Source organism: Copadichromis virginalis, linkage group LG12 (assembly GCF_057382275.1).
Source record: "Copadichromis virginalis isolate Kocher_CV1m ecotype Utaka linkage group LG12, C_Virginalis_male_GT1.1, whole genome shotgun sequence".
Lineage (NCBI taxonomy): Eukaryota > Metazoa > Chordata > Actinopteri > Cichliformes > Cichlidae > Copadichromis > Copadichromis virginalis.
In genome coordinates this window covers 3,728,414-3,750,989 of record NC_140629.1, presented here as the reverse complement: position 1 = coordinate 3,750,989, position 22,576 = coordinate 3,728,414, and the positions used below count along the sequence as shown (strand labels likewise).

The window sequence follows — 22,576 nt, the reverse complement described above, 5'->3', positions numbered from 1 at the left end:
CCGCGTTTAAAACTGCAAAAACACATCTGCTTGCAGTGTGTATCGTTTCAATCTGTGTTTCAGTTCCACACGCTCTCTCTGAGCACGCTCAGTCTCTGTTCTCCTTCTCAGAATTTGGCCTTCAATTTCCTCATGCATCCTGATTTAGGCACCCTTAAAAACCCAGACTTTTTTCTTGAGCCATAATATTAACAGCACTAGATGACTCAGTGGCCGCTCCAATCACAGCACACAGCTAACTGGCCAGAAAGAAGCCCATCTGGGTTGCTTTACTCTTGGGTGAGGTAGCGGGATAGCAGCTCCCTCCCAGCTAAGTTCCACACTCAGCCCCAGCTAACAACAAAGACCACCAAAGCAGATCTCATAATGTGAAACCTGAACTACACCTCACCAGCACCACATAAAAAACTGCAGTTACAACTTATTCCTAAGCCTTTCCTGCACCATAAATCAGCCTGTGGCTCAGAGCTCCAGTGAGAAGGGGATAAAACTGGGGGAGAGTGACTGGGACAATGGAATGCTGAACACAAGAATACTGTAGCAAGTGGAGGTGTAGTCTGCAAGGCTTCACTTTTCAACAGTGTCGCATGATGGAATGTGGCAGGGTTGTGAATCAGTAACTCCGACTGTCCCATCAGGTGCTTACAATTATCTTGTAGCTGAGAACTGTGGGTCAGTTCCACAGTAGTCAAAATAAGGTTGTTATTCCTATCTACAGTAAAATGATATGTCTGGTGGGCTAAAACAACACTAGCGAACATGAAAAATGGAAAATCTAAACTTCCTATTTTGGTTTTATTAACATAGTGCTTAAAAAAACATTTTTTACTAGAATAAAAAAAAGTCCCACATAGATCTCAGCTGTGACACTGAGACTGAAAAAACAAACAAACATCATCCTAGTGATCGATTGTTTCACTGTTGGCAATCAGATGTTTTGAGAATATGTCCTAATATCACACTTTGTCTTCCTTTTTCCCTGCTGACTGCGATCACAGCTCTGCACTGGAGCGTATTACCACAACATATAATCAGGTTATATAACTTGTAGTTAAAACTCATATTATTTGAGTAAAAAAGTACTGTTATAGTGTTTTTTTCTAAATAAGTTCTTGTTCACTTCATTTCAGCTTCATAATAGATAGTGGCAGTTCATAACAAAACTTCACCGCCATGTTGTTGTTCACACAAAACCAAAACAAAGACGATTGAAATCACACTGACAAACGGGGGGAAAGTTCCTACTCATCACTCAGAAGGTCGTATGAACTGAGCTACATCTGCAAAAATACTTTTAAATGGTGCATGCATTTATAAAGCATAAAGCTTTATCTAGTATTTAATAATCCACTCTAATATTATGCATGCATTTTCTAGGTTATAGCTGCAGTATTTCAGACGTGAAGTAGTTTTATGGCACAATAGTTTATTACAACCCTTCATGTTGTGGTCCAGCAGCAAGTGCAGAGCTTATAGTGTCTTTGCTCCACAGTGATGCGAGTCAGAGGTAGCCATGACTTCTATGTCTGTGGTGCAATGATGATACTCAGTCACACTGTCACATTTCATACAGTGTTGTACCCCAAACTGTACATACTACTGGAGTCTGGAAGGAGCAGGGGGTTAAGCACTTACATTTTACCCCAGAGGTCCCACAACTCAAACTAGTCATGTTCAACACATTTCAAATATATCAGTGATATGAAATAAGCAAGTAATGATATCAGAAACACTGAGACACTAGAAGTGAGGAGAATTACCCACCATGTTTTACCACAGAGCTCATACTGACCCAAACTTAAAAGTTGCTAAAACCTCTGAGTTTCACAGAGTCGTTAGGTCGCCCTGTTTGATGAGCCAACTGCAGTCACTTCCCATTATGACAGGTAATAGTTTGCTCTGCTTTGAGGTAATGTATTGTATTAGTATGAGTGTTGGGCAGCAAGCTGTGCAAACAGAGTAGGCAGGATGCGCTGGAATTGATCTGAGGCTAAAGGTGGGAAAGTCGTGCCAACAGGCCTGGACCCCACAGAGTGGAACCAGTCAAATTTACCATTATTTGACTTTAAACTAAGCAAAGGTTAATGAGTTTGTGACTTTGGGAATGTAACTTTTTGTTGTTATTCTAGTTGGTTGAGGGAATTGGTGGAAATCCTGCCTGTACTGTAGCTGCTTTAAGCAGTGGTGTTATCTGCCTGCTAGTGCTGCCGTCTTCCCTTGAATTCTGGTTGCTGCAAATAACAAATAAACACAGTGAGATCAGTCAGTACACCAAAGAAGCAATAAGTGAAGAATTCTGATACATAATATGTCCAGCAGAATTTGCCCCCATGAGGGCCCTAAACGGTTGTAAGAGGACGAAAATAGAGTGAATCATGCGCTGTGGCGTTCACTCAGCAGATCTCATCCCAATTAAACACCTATGGGACATTTTGAACATGTGTTAGACAGCACTCACTATCACCACCATCATCACACACACTGGGAGAAAATATGCTTTGGAAGAACGGCGTTCCATCTATCCAGCAGAGTTCCAGGCACAAGGAAAATTAATGCCAAGAAGAACTGAAACGAATCTTCCAGCACCTGTTAGCGTAAACCACTTGTGAAAATCAGGACATACATTTGGGTTGGTCTGTCTTTTGAGGCTTTTCCCCCCAATTCTTTCACTTTGTCATCCATTTGTGTGTTCTTCTCTAACTCAGTTTGTTCTGCTCTTGTCTCTGTATGAGCTCAGTGAGAGCACAACATGTTTCTTCCTGACTCCTACCGCCGACTGTGAGCATAGAAACCCCACACATGACTGCTGCGAGTGTGCTTTTACAAGGGAAAGCCAATCAGAGGAAAGCTGTCTCCGAGGAAAGGGGAAGAAAGCTAAAACAGCTTGTTTCATGTAATATGACAGGTCTTCTTTAGTAAAGCCTTGACGCACATCTTGGACACACAACCAAATCCATAAGCCATTTTTGTAGTTTTATTTTATTTGAAATTTTGACAGTTTTTTAAAGTTGTAGAATAAAAATGAAATAATACTGATATTCATGAGGCTCTCCCTTGGAACTGGTAGCAGGGTACAATCTGGACAGGTCAGGTCTGTCGCAGGGCTAGACAGGCAACCATTCAGCCATTTAGAATGACCAGTTAACCCCACTCACTGCATGCCTTTGGACTGTGGAACACGTCTCGAGTAGTTGTGCGTAGAGCAGGGCAATATGACCAAAAATATTTATCACGATATACATTTGAAAATTCCACAACTTTATTAGTGCAAAAGAAAAAACCCATCAATGTATTTTCACTTAAACAAGCAGCTGTTTTTTGCATTAAAGTTATATAAAAATGTAACAGTGCAAATTCCTCGCTGACAGTTTAACCAAAAGGCGTTTCCAGTGGAAACTGGCTGACATATCCTCAGCGTAACCATGTATAATATCCACAAAACTTAAAAAGAGGTTATACACACACAATACGGTAATATTATGTTGAAGCACAGTACGTATCACTCTGCGAGGCTCCTGCCTACGATAGCCGTAATGCTCCCACAATCCATCAAGCGGTGCGGCTTCGTAGCTTAGCAAAGTCGTACTGAAACATCTGACAGATTTTCGAGCGCCGTGTGTGGTGTAATCTATATTGGTGAATATCATGCGCCACTAGGCGGCAGTACTTACCCTTCTAGACAGGAAGTGAGGCTATGTTTGGATAGGAAGAGTAAGCTGGGAATAAAGATGGTGGTGTTCCACGTTATCGCCTAAACGAGGAGTTTTATTAAAAGAGCCCAACACAACATGGTGTCAGAAGTGCACTCGCTCTAGGCGGTGAACAGAGACAGTGGACAAAATAAACGTCAGCTTGGCGAACGGCTAGCGACGAAAATGACGGAGCAAGCAGCAGCTCTACCGGCGACTCCTGGCCCGGTTACGGCAGCTCCACCAGCGGCTACTTTCACCATCAAGCCACCGGAACCGTTCGACTTCACAAAGCCCCAAGAATGGGAGAAGTGGAACAGACGTTTCGAGCGTTTCAGAATGGCAAGTAATCTGAATGGTTCAACTGATGCTAACCAAGTGAACACATTAGTATACTGCATGGGAGACGAGGCTGACGACGTGCTAAGGGGACTAGACCTAACAGACGGGCAGCGCCAGCAGTACGATGCGGTCAGAAACGCATTTGACAGACATTTTGTCCCCAGAAAGAATGTGATTTATGAAAGAGCGAAGTTTAATAAGCGAGTACAACAGCCAGCGGAAACAGTTGACTCCTTCATAACAGCTCTATATGCTCTCGCTGAAAACTGTGAATATGGTGAACTCCACGATGAACTTTTGAGGGATAGGCTCGTTGTGGGTCTTAAAGATTCATCACTGTCGGAGAGAATGCAGCTCAACAAAGATTTGACGCTAACCAAAGCTATCACAATGGCGAGACAATCTGAGGAAATAAAAAGACAGCAAACTGACCTCAGAGGCGAAAGCAGCACAAGCAAAACAGCCATGGATGCCGTGCATGTCAGAAAGTCACAGCCAAATAAATTCAGAAGCAGAGAGCAAAAGCAGTTCAAGCCACGAAAACCACAAATAACAAAACAAGAGACTAAAACATGTTTTAAATGTGGAAAAACACAGATGCACCCAGCAGCACAGTGCCCAGCTAAAAATGCAGAATGCCGCAACTGCGGGAAACGTGGACACTACGGGAGAGTTTGTAGGTCTACAGCTGTGCATGAGGTGGCAGACTGTGCAGATGGATTCTTCCTGGGTGAACTGGATTCAGGAGAAGACCCGTGGCTCGCTAACATCTGCGTGAGAGGCAAAAGCATGACCTTCAATTTAGACTCGGGGGCAGATGTCACAGCTATCTCAGAAGAGACATTCAAAGACATTAAGCAGCCAAATGAGCACCTGCAAAAAGCTGAAAAGCCACTGTATGGACCAGGAGGTGCAGCACTGACCGTGCTTGGGTCCACAAAGGAGGACATTTCCTACAGTGACAGGAGCACTGCAGAGACGATCTACGTAGTCAGAAACCTGCGTGTAGCTCTCTTAAGCAGGACAGCTTCTGTGAGACTGAAATTAATTGCCCGAATGGACAATATTGACCTTGAGACGGTGAGGAAAGTGTACCCGAAGCTATGGGATGGGCTCGGGCTTGTTCAAAAACCGTACACGATTAAGCTGAAGCCCGACGCTAAACCTTATTCACTGAAAGTGCCCAGGCGTGTTCCGCTCCCACTACTGGGCAAAGTCAAAGCAGAGCTACAGAGGATGGAACAGTTGGGGGTGATCAGTCGTGTGGAGGAGCCCACAGACTGGTGTTGCGGCATGGTCGTAGCCCCTAAAAAGGACAAAGAGACAGTCCGCATTTGCGTGGACATGACACCTTTAAATGGGTCGGTGTGCCGTGAAAGATATATCCTTCCCTCTGTCGACCAAACACTAGGCATGCTCACAGGGGCACAGTATTTCTCCAAGCTCGATGCTAACATGGGCTTTTGGCAAATACCGCTATCCAAAGAATCTGCTCTCCTCACCACGTTTATTACGCCATTTGGGAGGTACCATTTCAACCTTTTGCCATTTGGTATTTCCAGTGCACCAGAGCATTTCCAAAACATGATGGTGACAGAAGTGACAGCCGGCCTCGCGGGAGTCGTATGCCACATGGACGACATCCTGGTCTGGGGATCTACGAGAGAGGAGCACGACATGAGACTCCACGCTGTCCTCGACCGTGCAGAGAAGGCAGGCGTCACCCTGAACATGTCAAAATGTGAGTTTGGCAGAAGAGCAGTGAAATTCTTAGGATTAATTGTGTCATCTGAAGGCATGAGCCCCGACCCTGACAAAACTAGCGCGGTGCAGAAGATGAAAGAGCCAAGCACTGTGAGTGAGCTTAGGAGCTTCTTAGGAATGGTGAACCAGCTGGGGAAATTCATCCCAAACCTTTCTGAGAAAGACAAACCACTGAGAGACTTGCTTTCAACTAAAAACATGTGGTACTGGGGGCATGAGCAACAAAACGCCTTTAACAGTTTAAAACAAGAACTGTCATCTGCACCAGTGCTACAGCTCTACAACCCAAACAAACCCCAGAAGATCTCAGCAGATGCCTCTTCATACGGGTTGGGGGCAGTCTTACTACAGAAAGACAATGATGTGTGGTCACCTGTCGCGTATGCCTCGCGATCATTGACAGCCACAGAGCAGCGCTACGCTCAGCTGGAAAAAGAAGCGCTAGCGCTCACCTGGGCCTGTGAAAGATTCAGTGACTTTATTCTAGGGCTACACTTTGAGCTTGAGACCGATCATAAGCCACTAGTGAGCCTACTCGGAGGACAAGCCCTGGATTTGCTTCCACCGCGGATACAGAGATTCCGCATGCGCCTGATGAGGTATTCTTACACTATAATGCACATTCCAGGCAAAAGCCTCACCACAGCTGACACGCTGTCACGGTTGCCGTTGGCAGGCAACGTGATTCCCAGAGACAATGACCTTATGGAGGACACTGATATCTACGTTGACACAGTGCTGGAGGGCCTTCCTACTAGCAGCAAATACCTTTCAGATCTCCGTGAGCAGCTGCAGTCTGACAGCGTCTGTTCGCAAGTCATGAAGTACTGTGCAGAGGGCTGGCCGGACAGGAACCAGCTGCAGGGAGTGGTAAAGCACTACTGGTCTGAAAGAGCAGTTTTGAGTGTACACAATGGACTACTACTGAGAGGTACAAGGTTGGTCATACCTGCAAACATGCGAAACGCAGTTCTGGACAAAATACACGAGGGACACCAAGGAGTAGTCAAGTGTAGAGAACGTGTGCGACAAGCAGTGTGGTGGCCAGGCCTGAGTAACCAGATCGTTGAACTTGTCCTTAAGTGCAGGCTGTGCATTCAGGAGAGAGTTAATGTGAGGGAACCTCTTATGCCCACACGTTTACCTGAGAGGCCATGGCAGAACTTAGGAGCTGATCTGTTCACACTAAAAGACAAAAACTATCTGTTAGTAGTGGATTACTTCTCGAGATATGTCGAGATTGCTCAACTCAGTCCAACTCGTTCAGCCAATGTGATTGTGCATTTAAAGGCAATATTTGCACGCCATGGCATACCGGAAGTATTGATCACTGATAATGGGCCACAATTTGCATGTCAAGAAATGAGAGACTTTGCAAAGGACTACTGCTTTGAGCATGTTACCAGTAGTCCCAGGTACCCGCAGAGCAACGGCGAAGCGGAGAGAGGCGTCCAGACCGTCAAGAATCTCCTCAAAAAAGCTAGCGATCCATACAAGGCGTTGCTGGCATACAGAACAACAGCACTGGCAAATGGCTACAGCCCGGCTCAACTTCTCATGGGGCGCAGGCTTCGTACTACCTTGCCAATGCTTCCTGAAACCTTACAGTCCTGTCTGCCTGATTTTCAGCAGGTTAGTTGTTCGGAGAGAGAGAAACGGCTGAGACAAACCGAAAGTTTTAACAAGAGACATAGAACAAGAGAACTGGATAAACTGTTGCCAGGACAACCAGTCTGGATCACGGATGCAAGAGCACAGGGCACAGTGACAGCAGTCCACCCGACTCCACGATCGTACGTCATCAGTGGGCCCCAAGGGACAATTAGAAGGAACCGCAGTCATCTTGTGCCGATCCCACAAACAGAGGCTCAAACCGAAGCCACACAGATTCAAGCTACTCCTACCGAGACAGTTTCTGAGCCAAGCGCACCCCATACACCAGGTGTGATTAGAACCCGGTCGGGTAGGGAGGTGATTAAACCGAAAAGACTTGATCTGTGAAGCTGATTGTTTGAAAACAGAAAAGTGTGTTTCAAATGCTGAGTTGTGGTTTTGAGGGTAGCATGTTGAAGGGAAAAAATGTTTATTCTGTTACAGGTTGAAAAGAAGAAAAAGTGTTTATTCTCTTGCGGGTGGAAAAGAAGAGAGAAAGTGTTTATTCTGTTACAGGAGGAAAAGAAAAAGTGTTTATGACAATACTGACTTTATGTTTCCTGAAATGTTGGGGTATGCCTGTATTGAAAAAACTATATGCAGTTATGTTTTGTTTGAAGAACAAAAGAATGTACCAGTCTAACTTCAGTAAGGGGGATGTGGTGTAATCTATATTGGTGAATATCATGCGCCACTAGGCGGCAGTACTTACCCTTCTAGACAGGAAGTGAGGCTATGTTTGGATAGGAAGAGTAAGCTGGAAATAAAGATGGTGGTGTTCCACGTTATCGCCTAAACGAGGAGTTTTATTAAAAGAGCCCAACACAACACCGTGCACATAAAATCGTTTCGAGGTCAGTAAACACAACCAGAGTTCATACATAAGGCACACGGGATTATAAGGGGCTCTGTCGACTTTCAGAAAAATCAAAGGATTGATTTTAAGTGTGTCGTATTTTCCACAAACACGGTAATAACGACGGCCTGCTAGCATGCTCTACCAAAAATAGTGCTTTGTTGTGTATCTGACGGACGAAAGCTAAACCAGTTCCACACCAGTGAAGCTGCAGCATTTTTACAAACCAGTTCTGCTTCATCGTTTCATTCAACGATCCGCTTTCGCCACCATGCTTTTTCCGACGTGTGCGTATGAAACCAAAGGCACTGCGCATGCGCGTTTTACCCATATTCTATCGCAATATTTCTTTTTTCTATCGTTGCCCAAAATTATACCGGTATTACCGTGAACGGTATGATATGACCCGGCCCTAGTTGTGCGTGTGCAAGTGAATCAGGTTCCTGGCACTGTAGGCAGGTTTCTTTCACTGTTCAGAGGTACAAGCAAGAAGAAACAATGAAAAGTCAGTGCATGAGTTTGCAACATATGACTAGTAGCATGTGCTGTATGTGTGAATGTGACCTGCTGATGAGGAAAAACCAACAGACACTAATCTGGATAAAACTACCGAATTAAAATAATGAATCCACCGAGATTGTGCAAGTGCACACTTGAGGGCAAGGCTGAAGTGTCAAGTCACTTAGTTATCTATATCATTGTTTTACCCTGCACATGTTAATACAGATTAACCTTTAACTATCATGTGCAATATTGATTTTATAATTGCCAGCCGCAGCACAATGCCATGAAAAAGGATAGATTAAGAAAACAGACAGAAAGGGAACTAAGGGAAGTTGTTGATTATTAAACTGTTGCTTTGTCATCTGACAGAAATGTGCATGTTTGTATAGGTGCTGAAATAAATAGATGCATAGAAACAGAAATAAAGTCTGTAAGCAAGTACAAAGTGTCCTACCGAGTGCAATTTTTAAGTAAATACTTAGGTGCCCTGTTTTTGGCTTGAGCACTTGCCCTTACAAAATGTCATTGTACGCAACTCTGTAAGTGTGACAGGTGTTAAAGTGAGGAAAAGGCAACAGCAATTTCATTCCCATTCATTCTGGTGATAGCCTTGGTGGTGCCGAATGTTTCCACTAATGCACCACTTGCAGGTAACACGCAAAAATAGATTTTTAATCTCATTATCTCAGCAGCTGTGCAGGTGGAGAGGGAGTGTGTGAGGAAGAGAGCTGCAGAGAGAACGTGTTCATACATTAGTGTTTGGGAAGCAGGAGGGGGCACAGATCACTCCCGTCCTCTACTCCTGGGTGCTCCCATTGAAAGGACGCTTTGGTTATATAAACAAGAGGTACACGTCAAGTTGAAAATTAAATATTTGGAAGTGATATACATTTCAGTGGGTGAACCCTAGCATAAGAAAGCCGCCGATGAAGAGATAGTTATGTGCATGGAGAGCCCGCTCTCTGCACCAGAGTCTCACCTCGTCTCTCCTTCGCAGCACAACAAGCTCTAAAGCTCTATTTCTGTACGCTGCAGTTGGATCACACACCACTGATTGTTTTTTACATTTCAATAGGCTGTTAAAGTGCAATCTGCACGTTCCCTGTTTTGTTTTCTTTTCCTGCTTTACTTTGTCTGTTTGGTGCTAAGCGCTCATTACTGCAGTTTTTCTCGGCACTTCTCGGAGATCAGTCAGCAAGTATCCTACTGCAGCTTCTTTCTGCTCCACGTTTTGAAGTCATAGCTTTTGTGTGACTATTGTGACTTGTGATAATTTGTATGTCAGATGTGGCAAAAAGTTGAAAAGTCTAGCTTTGTTTAAAGGAGCAGCCAGTTAGAATTCCCAGTAGTCAGGATGGGAAATATCCCCTCATTACAGACACTGCAAACTAATTCTAATTATACAGATACTGAAATAAAAATAAATTAATGAGAGAGAAAGGTTTGCAGATTATGCTGTTTTAGCTTTTAACCAACATTTTGGTTCATATGATAATGACTGAGACAGGTTATTTCACCCATGAAGGCAAAATTCTTTGAAAAGTAAATGGATCATGTTTAGTTATAATGGGAATGATTGTCATTGTAAAACAAGAGCTTTCCATATGAAACTGTACAGCAAATGATCAGAATAATGGGCCCAGGATGAGAATATCTCAATTTAGTTTTCATTTCACATTTTGATGCAATTAACCCATTTTTTCCTTAACCCAACAAGTCCTTTTTGTGCCAGCTCACCACCGTGTGAATTCTCAGAGCCACCAGTGGCTTTGACATCAAACATCAAATTTAAAGTGAGAGCAATTGGACCTGTGACTTAGCATTGAAGTAATATGAAAGCGTAGACAAATGCATGTTATCTGAGGCTGCTGTGACTTAAGTAGTCAGTGTTGGGAAGGTTACTTTTAAAATGTAATCCACTACAGAATACATGCCTCAAAATGTATTTTGTAACGTATTCCGTTACGTTACTCAATGAGAGTATGTAGCGTCCAGTCGAACTGAGAAGGCCAGAACTGATGGTTTTTGAATAACCTTTATTATTATTATTACCGGGCGATCGTGGCTCAGGGCAGCTGTGGCTACAACTGTAGCTGCCTCCACCAGTGTGTGAATGTGAGAGTGAATGAATAGTGGAAATGTAAAGCGCTTTGAGGGTCCCGAAAAAGCGCTATATAAATGCAATCCTTATTATTATTCCTTGCCGTGTATCAGACAACGAACCAACGTAAGAGCTAGACAAACAAATAAAACAATTACCATGTTATTCATGTGACACCATTTTAACCGCTCATTCACTCATTCATCTAACCGTTTTCTATTAAACTATACAATACATATTATGGGTTTCAGATTGCTCAAATTAAATCATGCACATTACAAACCTTGTTCCCCTGTTGACTGTAGCTAGAACCATTCGTTTTTGTACAATTTAACCATGTTTTTCTCTCCCTTTTCTCTGTTAGCAATAGTTTACCGTTTTCTTGCGTCTTTTTTGTACATCAAGCTAGTTACCGTTAGCAAGACGTAACCTCTAGTCTTCTCTGTCTTAATTTCAGGTTTTCACCATGTGTTCTAGATAGTTCAGGAGGTTAACTCGACCAAGCAGTCCACTTTCGGGTACTGATTAAAATACCAGAATAGGGAGGATGGTGTAGGTTTAAGTTTATTAGATTGATACATATATACCAACAAGACAGTGTGCATCACTGTGACAACAGCGTTTGTTTTCATTCAAAGGCTTTATGGTTTTTCCTATCATACCTGGTGGGCCGGTCTCTAGTCAAAATGCCCGGGCCGATTTTTTGTCCCAGTCCAGCCCTGACAGTGGTACATGTATTCCGTTACTCTTGAACACTGTAAGTAGTAGAACAGGTCATCTACCAGTAGAATCGTCAGTGGATCAATTCCTGACTCCCGCAGTCCGCATACTGAAGTATTCTTGGACAATGTTCTGATTCCTGAGTTCAAGGGTGTGTGAACACTAAGAAATCCTTAGGATGAAAGTACTATATGACGTCCATAAGCAGTGTGTAATAGGTGAATGAGACTTGTAGTCAGGCGCGATTTTAGCCCATTAAATGGGCTAAAATCGCCCCCAAAGATTTCTTAATTTTTTGATAATATTTGCTGTTTGTGTGACACACTACTGAAAATATAAAAAGTATACAGTACTTGGTTGAGACGTAACACTTTAGCAACAAAATTATAGATAACCCCCCCTCCCAAAATGGTTTGTTCCAGCTCGCCTCTCCCCTGCTCTGGCTCTAGCGCTCTTGCTGCCAGAGCGATGGTGGCTGAGACATATTAGCTGCATTTAACCTTCAGTTACTCTTCATATAGTTGGTAGGAGTCAGACCATGTTTCTTTTTAGCTGAAAAACATTACACCAGGTAACCTGCAGTGTTGAAAACATGTTTTCCGACGATGTTTGCTACTCTACAATCTGTCCTGCTCTGTAGTAAAATCAGCTACATTTGACTGTCCTGTTGCTCCCATTGAAATGTATACAGCCTATTTAAAATCTAAAACTTAAAATTGTCCACAGCCTGCTGTTGTTACCACTGTCCTGCTTGAAATGGATACTAACTGACTGAATGCCCATTAACCTTAGAACACCTGGTGTGTGTGTGTGTGTGTGTGTGTGTGTGTGTGTGTGTGTGTGTGTGTGTGTGTACAGATAGACAGCCAGGTTCATAATGGATATGAGGAAGTTTTTTCAAAAAAAGGAGCCACATTCAGGTAAAAGTGTAAAATCAAGACTAATGTTGGATCAGTGTTTCAATGTTTATATCTTTTATTACATGTTCGTGTGGTTTGGTTATTTGCCTTTTGGTTGAAAATACACGAGAGGGGACTTTTTGTTAGTGATCTTAATAGAGTTTTTTTCATATTAATGTAATTTTTCATCTAATTGAATACAATCTATTTGTGTATGATTGTCAGTCGAAAGAGGGAACGTGAGGAGAAAGTACAAGGTCAGGAAGAACCAGGTAAGCAAACAGACAGGGAGCAGTGACAGGCAGAAACTGTTAAACTGACAAAGAGGAAAAAACCTGATTTTACTCACAATCTGGAAGTTGTGTTCTCCCTATATTAAAGCTGCTGTACAGAATCTGCTAAACAAACTGGGTTGAAACATTTTGACCCTCTTTAACAACATTCCAACATAACATTATCATTGATTGGGGAGATTAAAATTAATGATATATTTTTATGTGGTTCAGCCACAACTCAAAACCTCAGCCAGTAATAGGTCGGCCAACTTTTGGACCATCCAGTTGTCTGTATGACTGCTGCAGTACGTGCATCACATTTGCTCACTATCAGAAAGAGCCAAACAGCCCTGGTGGAGTGAGGAGCTGTAAAGAGAAGCAGATGCTCTGTTTCTAAAAATGTTTTAAGCTTGTTTCAAAGATTCTGTACAGCAGCTTTAAATGTTTTCCAAAAGCACACAGACACTTCTCAGTGTTTCTCACACTTTTTACAGTGTGGACCACCTGATAAAATGTCAAGCTGTCCCAAGGACCACTATGAAAGCATGAAACTCATAAATCTTACAACACAAAATTAATATTATTAAATTAGTAAAATTAGTATCTGCAGTAAAGATTTTTTCATACATTGTAGACATTCTACCACAGGCAAAGTTGCCTCCAGTTTAATATTTTTTATTAATATTTTGTTATAATTTATTTGTAATAATTTATTCTGTTTTGGGAGTGTTTTTATGTATCTGTGTTATATTATACACACACATTAAAAGTGAATCTCTGTCCAAAAAATGCACTCAGTTTACTTTTTACTCACTATGAGCATCGTTCATTATTCGCCCCCAGTAATTAAGGTTAGGATTTTTTCTATTCCAATCCATTCTTCTTTAGCAGCATTTAAATAAACTTTATCAGATTTGATGGTTTTGTTACACTTTTCAAAAAAGTGTTTTGCTTTTCTTTCACAAATGTGGGATTAAATTGTGTTAAAATGTACAAAACAGTGATGTCATGTTTTGAGACGAGGACCCAGGCACAGAGAGACTTGATGAATTTAAGAATCTTATGATTTAATAAAGAAATTTGCAGACTTGCACAGAGATGGTAAAATTATGATGACTGATAACGGAGACGAAGACAACAGACAATGAGGACAGGGAGGAACAGGGGTTTAAATGCACCAAGGAGACAGTCAGAGACAACTCGGGACAACGTTTAAGGATGCAGGGACGGACAGAGACAGGTTTATCTTGCCTGGCTGGGCAGCTCTCTGGGTGCTCAGCACCCTCAAAGCTCTGATCCTAGAATCGCCCCTGCTTGTAGTAACAAAGTCCTCAACCGAGTAAAAAGATGCTATGTAAGTATTTGTCCATTTTCCATTTCATCAGACTTGTCCGATAATATATTAACACTTCAAGTAAATGTACCATATTTGACCCAAAATGTGTCCACTCCTGAATTTAATGTGGCTCAGACAGCACGGTGCTAATCTTCTTGGATTGTCAGCACGATCACTTATTTTGCTACCCTGCTGTTAAGTCCAAAACAAAGGGTTGGTTGACCTTTTTCATAACTTTGATGGTGAACAATTGCAGTCACAGAAATCACAGAAACATGTAAAAAGTAGTAAATGTATGAAACACAACATCTGTGCTAATGAAAATAATGCTTGCATGCTAGCATAATACCATTTCACTCTGAAAAAAAACCTTAAGAGCTTCATCAGCTTGGCACTGGAGCAATAAGGTGCTGCTGGTGCACGCTTTTAAAAGGGCAGCTATTTGTAAGCTCTGGTGACAATTTCGTACAGCGGGTCATTACTGATGATGAGGCTTAATAGAAACCCTATGTTTCAAAAAGAAAAAACAAGAGGGGGGGGGGGGGGGGTGCTGTTATGTCACATTTCATAGAGCCTTTAGGGAACCTTAAATTCTTCGGTGACGAAGGAAATGATAGTCAATATTAAAAAATAGAAGGAAAAAGCTAGTTATTAGACTTCTAGATTTACCCATTACTCAGAGCAAGCAAGGCAAAGTGTACACTCCAAAAAAAAAGCATTTTAAACTATGTATGCACACTAAAAGCTAAGGAAGTCAAGGGTCAAAACTTTGGAGTTCCTAAAATATCCTTATGAATTCTGGACGTTTGTTTATAAAGGGTGTATTTCTCATAAAAGACATTGCAAATAACAGAGACATTTGAAAGCAGGACATCTTTCATTTGACATGCAGAAACACCGGCACAGGTCCTTCTGTCTGCATTGATCAACCACACAGAAGAAAAGAGAAGACAAAAAGGGGTGCTTATGCATCAGTGGAACAGAATAATACTACTTAACAATAGCCACCTCTGCAGATACAGCTGCTGTCTAAAAAGCTTGCACAGCATAGCAGAGGGTAAATAGGAACTGGAGAGTCTGGTGTGAATCGATAAAAGCCATCAAACACCTGAGGGGTCCCCCAATTTTTGCTCAAACCACTCCACCCCCTGGGCAGGAGGAAACAATGGCGGGGCATCAATACCTGCAATTGGGAAAAGGCAGGGCAGGAGACAGCGGGCGAACCACACAAGTGGGTCACCTCTCCACCAGACAGCAAATGGGCGTGCAATCGTTTGCATCAATTCAGTCCAGTGGGAGATTAAGGACAGGATGGGAAGGGGGTGCCATTAGGAGTGCATTGGTATAGAAGGTGGGTGATGGTGAGAAAGAAGGGGTGTGGAGGTTTTTAAAGCAGGTAGATATGGAGGCTCAGGGGGATATAGGTGTTTTCAATTACCCACAAATTCACAGCAATTTCCTCTTCTTTCTGACCACACCTCCCACTGCGAGGCTGATGGGAGTCCTGAACAAAGAGGCGTGAAGATCGGGATTGTTTGACTGCAGGTTGGTGGGGAGGAGCGGGAGGAGGTCGTTTTTCGTCCGTCTGCCTTGTTCAACCTTTCTCTGTCACCTTGGAGCCTTTTTTCCCCACTGGTTAGAAACTTAAAAGTGCACTTCTACTTCCGTGTAGATGTTGATAAGCCACTTCCTGAGAGTGAGAAATACTCTTGTGCCCTTAAAAGATAACAGGCAAATACACACACACACACACACACACACACACACACACACACACACACACACACACACACACACACACATAAAAACTGCATTGTTCCATTCAGCAGGACACAACTTTGCTGTATCTGCTCAAATGTACACCTCATCTTACTGATTAGTTATCTTGAGTAATCAGTTACCTTCACTTAAGGTCTCCTCAGCAGCTATACACAATGTACATATTGTTTTGGAATAATAGCAGATAATTTGTCTTTGTTTTATTTATGTTATATAATGGTAATAATAGTAATAATTTATTATTACTGAAATTATTGTTGTTGTTGTTTGTTTTACTGACAAAAATGACTCAGGAGGGACAAATATCAGAGAAATTCAGTCATTATAAGGATTACAAGAAATACAAACAAGATGTTGTTCAGCCAGGTCTGGATGAGCAGCGAGGCCTCTCTGTAGTTTATTAGTACAGTGCCCATAAAACCCCAGCCCAAATATCACAGACATCCAAAGAAGTTTGTACAGAAACTAAAGCAGAACCTGTTCAAAGCTAGAAAAGAAGACAACTGTAAATTAATATTTGGGAGAATCTTTGTTTAGAAAAAGGATTTATAGAAAGAGTGAAGGATTTAAACTGAAGTGTCTAACAGATACAAAATCTTAACATTAACACATTACCTTTATGCCCTGCCATGACCACATTAAACATAAAACCCATCTTTAATACACACATCTTACGAAAAACACATTTAACAGCACTGTTTCAGCCCTGAATTAATTTAGAGACTTTTTATAAGGTGGAGAAATAGTATTTAGAAAACCCTCCCAACCCACCTCCCGCGTTGCGTGCTTCTAGGAGGTCTTTGTTTTTAGTGTTTTTCTTACACTTTTGGTGTCTTGATACATGCAGTGATTCTGTGGTACATGCTGAGCTGTCAGAGTCGGATTTTAACTCGAGGACCTGACACTGACATGGACCAGATGATAAATCCTTTATCGTTGACATTTTAAATAGTTTAGTTTTTGATTATACTTGACATAAAATTACCTGGCATTTTGGCTCACTAGCAAAATGTACTCGCAGAATGCTAACACTGCTAATGTGGCAACAGTGGCAAACATTTCACCTGGTTCACAGCAGGGTGCTAGTGTTGTATGTCAGCTGCATTTTGCAAAAAAAACAAAAAACAAAACAGGAAAAAGAAAAATGCTCAGCGGAGTCAAATGGCAACAAAGTCACAGCGTGTTTCCTGTTAACTTTGCAGCTTCCTTTCAAGTTCAACTATGTCGGCAAACCTAAAACCTTTCTGCAGGAGAGGGGAAGTGCCCCAGCTTGCAGATGTTGCCACATGAGCATATGAGAGGCCTGATAGGAGCCTCTATCAGCCATGTGACTTCCTTTCTTCCTGGCTCAGCAATGGGCAACAACTATGTAACCATTTACCCACTCACTCTAGATAGCATATCAGAAGTAGTGTGTGTGTGAGGGAGGGGGGATCAAGTCACACATGCAAGCCAATTAACTCTCTAACTTTCTTCACCCATTCTCTGACCTGATGTATTTAATACGTATTTGAATGCAAACATTTAAATTTCACTGAAGGAAATGTGTTTAAATTGTGGGCGATTCCCCGTGAGAGCTCTCCCATGAGCTGAGATTCAAGCTAAAGCTACATTGTCCTAAATTTGCTCTCCTTTCATGAAATGGCTTTAAGCACCACACAGGGCTCAATTAAACGCCGTGTATGCCAGTTATGTTGGTTGTTAATATACTGATTTATAGTGGAGCAAAGACATGATCAAGTGGTACTATTAAAGGTACTGTGCTCTATGGCCATCTGGCGGATCTCTCTCTGAAACACACACACACACACACACACACACACACACACACACACACACACAATGGTAAATGAGGGGTAGTTTGACTAGTGATACACGAGTGCTCCCGTGTGGTGAAAAACAAGCATGGCTGCACTCGTTAAAGGGATAGACCACACAGTTATTAGTTTTATTTTCACTGAAGAAAACATGAATTGTTCAAATTCAAATCAAAAACTCTGCACACCTAAATCAATGGCATGTACACAGAAGGAAAACTATTTGTGGAAATGTGGTATAACTTCCACACACTGTCCCGCTCACTGTTATTTTAATTCATTTGCAACATTTCGGTCTGTACGACCTTCATCAGTAACCATTTCTATTTAAGAACACTTTCTTACATAATTTCTTAAAATAGGGATGAAAATGAATGTTACAGTACATCCATACAGCCATGCAACTCTTCTTCATGCTGGTTGTGTTGAAAAACTAATTTTAGTTAGGTTTTGTTTTTGTTTTGTTTTTGGGGGCTTCCTCAATTGTTGATTCTAAAGTGTCCACAGGTGTAAACGTGAGTGTGAATGTCTGTGTCTCTGTGTTCGCTCTGTGACAGACTCGTTATGCCCCCCGTGTACAGCGTGGGCCAGATGTGTGGTATAAGGACTGCAAAACGTGTCACAATGTAGCACAGATTACTCTGAGATGTGGCTGCTGTTACATGGTATGTTCATGCACAGCAAGTAGAAGTTCAAGTACCTTCACAATGAACTTAGTGTCAAAACAAGAAACTTTCAATGCTAAAAAGAAAAAAGGAACTTTCATATTCCTGCAAAGCATTCTGCTTATACAGACAAAAAGCTCTCTGCATCATGGCATGGCTTCTGATTGTTTGCTGTAAAGTGTGTGTGCTCTTCTCTGTGTGCTTTATTGAGCATATTTAGTTGTGTTGGAATGGCGATGTGTTTCATCAAGCTGTAATTGTGCACATGATGCTAAGGTCGGTGTCAGTTTCCAACTAGAGCTCTATATTTCGCTGGTAAGGGGACTGTGTGACACTATGTGACTGCAGCACATATTGTCTTGAGGACCTTAGCACTGCTTCACCTGCTGATATTTTTTTGAGTAGAAGGTAAGTTATAGATACTAAAAAAAATTAATTAATCAATAAGAATGTTCTTTTTTTCCTTTCTTTTCTGTGCTCGTTTGACATTGACAGCATCCCTGCTCTCCCAAGCCGGACTGATGGGATTGAGGAATGTAGTACTGCTTGTTGTATATTGAAGCTATGTGTCAGTCAGAGGTGCCAGAGGTCAGACTGAGCGTCAACAGTCCTGACCGTCCGGTTAGAGAAGCTTTTCTAATGACTTATGATTACATAGACTAACCAGTGGCGGTGCAGATGGAACCATGGGTCCAGTCCCCACAGCCTGCACTGCAGCCATGCACCATGCTGGCAACGAGCTCCTTACTCCCTTCCCCATCTTCCAGGATGTGACAGAGAACACAGCCTGCCTGATCCTCATATGTATCCTGGACGAGCACTTCCTTCCCCCTACACCTGGAACAAAGCGCCGGGACCTGGCCTGGAGCACCGTACTGAGCATTGTACTGTCTGTACATGTGCTAGCTGGCCAGATGGCCATACACTGTCATGACAGTGGCGATGGTGATGGCACAGCCCGTGGGATGTTCAAGGCTTGGGAAATCTTTTTGTAGCCTAAGCCTGCTGTAAATTTCTCAGTAACTTTATCCCTTCATGGTGTTGTTGCTCCCAATATTCTGCGCATCAAATCCGATTTTTTGACCCTATGCGACCCATATCCGATCATGCTATGACAGTGTGAACGGCGCAAATCCGATATTTTCAAATCCGATCTGGGTCACTTTCGTATGTGGTACTGAATCCGATACATATCCGATGTTTTAGAAAGCGACTGCTGTTTGAACGGTCAAGTCGCATTAAATCCGCCTTTTACGTCACCGACACAAGACTGAAGCCAATTATCAGCGCCAGAGAAGACATCGCGAACGCTTCCTGGCCATCCAGTGTGGATGTCAGTGAAACTGTTGGGAAGACAACGTAAACATTTTATTTGTACTGTATAATCTGCAGATTCTGACAGAAATCTGCAGCTATCCTTTGAAGCACCGCTCCTCTCTTAAACGGCAATAAGGATCATTATTAGGTTATTTACATTATTATGTAAATAACAAAATAACTTAAAGCAAAAATTGGGAAACGTGAAGACCGAAGTCTTTATATTAAGGGCCATCAGTCAAACAATACTGTTGCTCTGGGTCTAAACAGAGCGCGTTGTGTGTGACATCTTTTGCGCATGCGGGCCGCTTTGAGCGTTCACACTAGAGAGCGTTTGCTGTCGCATTTTATTTGTAGTGTGAACGAGCAGACAAAAAAATCGGATTTGATCAAAAAATCGGAATTGAGCATTAAGACCTGCAGTGTGAACGTAGCCTAAGACAACCTCTGAGGCCGTCACAGAGCAGCTGTATTTGTACTGACATTAGATTACACACAGGTGCACTCTGTTTAGTCATTAGCACTCATCAGGCAACGTCTATGTGCAACTGACTGCACTCAGACCAAAGGTGGCTGAATAATTACACGCACCCCACTTTGCAGTTATTTATTTGTAACAAATGTTTGGAATCATGTATGATTTTCGTTCCACTTCTCACGTGTGCACCACTTTGTGTTGGTCTTTCACCTGGAATTCCAATAAGATTGATTCATGTTTGTGGCTGTAATGTGACAAAATGTGGGAAAGTTCAAGGGGGCCCAATACTTTTGCAAGCCACTGTAGTTTAGCTGTCGTACAATAGTGCAAAACTTGAGCCTCATGTCTAGAGCATTTCTCCTTCACTTGCCTGTTTACAGAATCTCTGTGTTTATACACCACTTTGCATTTATTCATTACTTTTTAATAATCTCTGGCTCTCTTCCACAGTGTGTCATTTGTTCTGGCTCCTTCCCCCTCACCCCCAATTGGTCGTGGCAGATGGTTAGCTTTCTTTCTGTTCAAAGGGAGTTTTTCCTTCCTACTGTGAACAAGTGCTTCGTCATAGGGGTTGTCTGACTATTGGGTTATAATATAAAGTGTTTAATAACTTAAACTGCCCTTTATGTAACCTAACACTGCAGCCACTGTGCACCGCTCCAATAGTGCATTACTGTAAATGCAAAACAGTACTGAAAGCTAACCTGTTTATCCTTTGAATAAGCTTCCTGTTATTTCATTGAACATTTGTTATTATACCTCAGTATGTTTTCACAACATGAAAAAATCACAAATTTCTATCTTCTACAGATCTAGCATCTCATTTAAAAAATTAGACAATTTATGTAAGTTTTTAAATTTCTAGTTTGTAAAATGTTCCTGAGCTGTCCTTACCTTTAAATGATAACATCTCTTCTTCCTCTCCTATTTTCTCTTTCTTACATCTTTATCCATCTCTGACTGTGATTTCACATTCTTTATAGTAACTCTAGATATGGCAGTAACTAGATACAGCGACCAGCTGCACCAAAAATGTTGTGTAAAATGATGCCTAAAACATATGTTTGGCCCTTTAATCAAAGATTTAAAGATGTATGCACCAATTTGCATTTAATCATTACTTGTTATTGATCTCTGGCTCTCTCATACAGTGTGCTTTGGTCGTGTCTCACTTCCCTCACTGCCCCTGTGCTGGAGGTTTCTTCCTGTTCAAAGGGAGTTTTTCCTTTTTTATTAGAATTTGGGTTTTATTCTGCTCTGTGATGACTAATCTTGAGGCCATGGGGAACAACCCATTAGAAGAGTCTTATCTCATGTTCCCACATACCACACATGTGCTTATGTCCAGATTGTCCCAGTGAATTCAGGTTGTTTCTGCTACAGCCTTGGTGAAAGCAAAGACAAAACAGCAGTAAAACATTTAGAGGACTCAGTCTATGTTATGTCCTTGGGACAGCTGTTTAACGCTATCCTCTGTGTAAAGGCTAATCGTTAGACTCTATATGAACACGGAGATCCACCCACTAAAAATGAAAAGAAAAAGGTTACAAACATAGTTTATCAAAAAAAAACAAAAAACAAAAAAACACTTCAAAGTAAAGTAAAATAACGTTTTTCAGGCCTGATTCAGATGAAGCTAATTTCAGGTTTTCAGGTGACTTGTATTCTTAACTGCCTTCGTCGTTTTTGGATTCTGTTGAGATTGCCTTACATTTGGTTGATTTCCATGTGAAGTTGCCAGAAACAGATTCATTTGCCTCTGAGGCTGGGGGTTTGTGCACAGATGAAGGCTGTGCATTTGAAACAGGTGCCTTTAAAAATAGTTTATATTGGCAGCCCATATTATATTACAGTATTTAACTTAAACACTTCCTTTTTCCTCCCTGATAGTGTGGGTTTGTGTATCACTTTTTGGAAAAGCAGGACCTGGTTTGCCAGCTGGACAAGGTTCCACCTACATTTTATGGAAGAGAATGTCTTAGCCAACACTGCCCCCCTAAAAAAAAAACCTACACAAGTACATCAATAAAGTATTTAGTGCTTCTTGTGAATTTCTCACAAGTGATATTTTTCACATTAATGTAGACAGCACAGCTATTTCGGCAGAGATAGCACTTTCTGCAACTGGTGAGACTTGGAAAATGCAAATTAATAGTGAAACTGCTCATCATGATCTGTTAGTTGCATTTTTTAAGCCCATTTGAAGATTATATTCAGTTTAAGAGCCAGCTTTCATCAAAAATACTGTATAAACTAAGCTAGTTAAAATTATTTGTGTACTGTTGCACTGACTACAGTGTTGTCAAGAAACTACACTTTATATACAGTGTAGAGCATCTGCAAATATTAAGTTAGTTAGGAAAAGAAAAAGAAACGTGAAA

The 22,576-nt window shown here is 41.8% G+C and overlaps 1 protein-coding gene across 1 annotated transcript; it reads left to right on the top strand.

The window, feature by feature from the left end:
* Window positions 1-18,964: 18,964 nt before the first annotated feature.
* Window positions 18,965-19,395, top strand: bcl2l16 (BCL2 like 16). The gene is given in 2 exon segments (XM_085474055.1): window positions 18,965-19,058; window positions 19,061-19,395. Coding segments are annotated over 2 exon segments (429 nt in total).
* The last annotated feature ends 3,181 nt before the right edge of the window (window positions 19,396-22,576 follow it).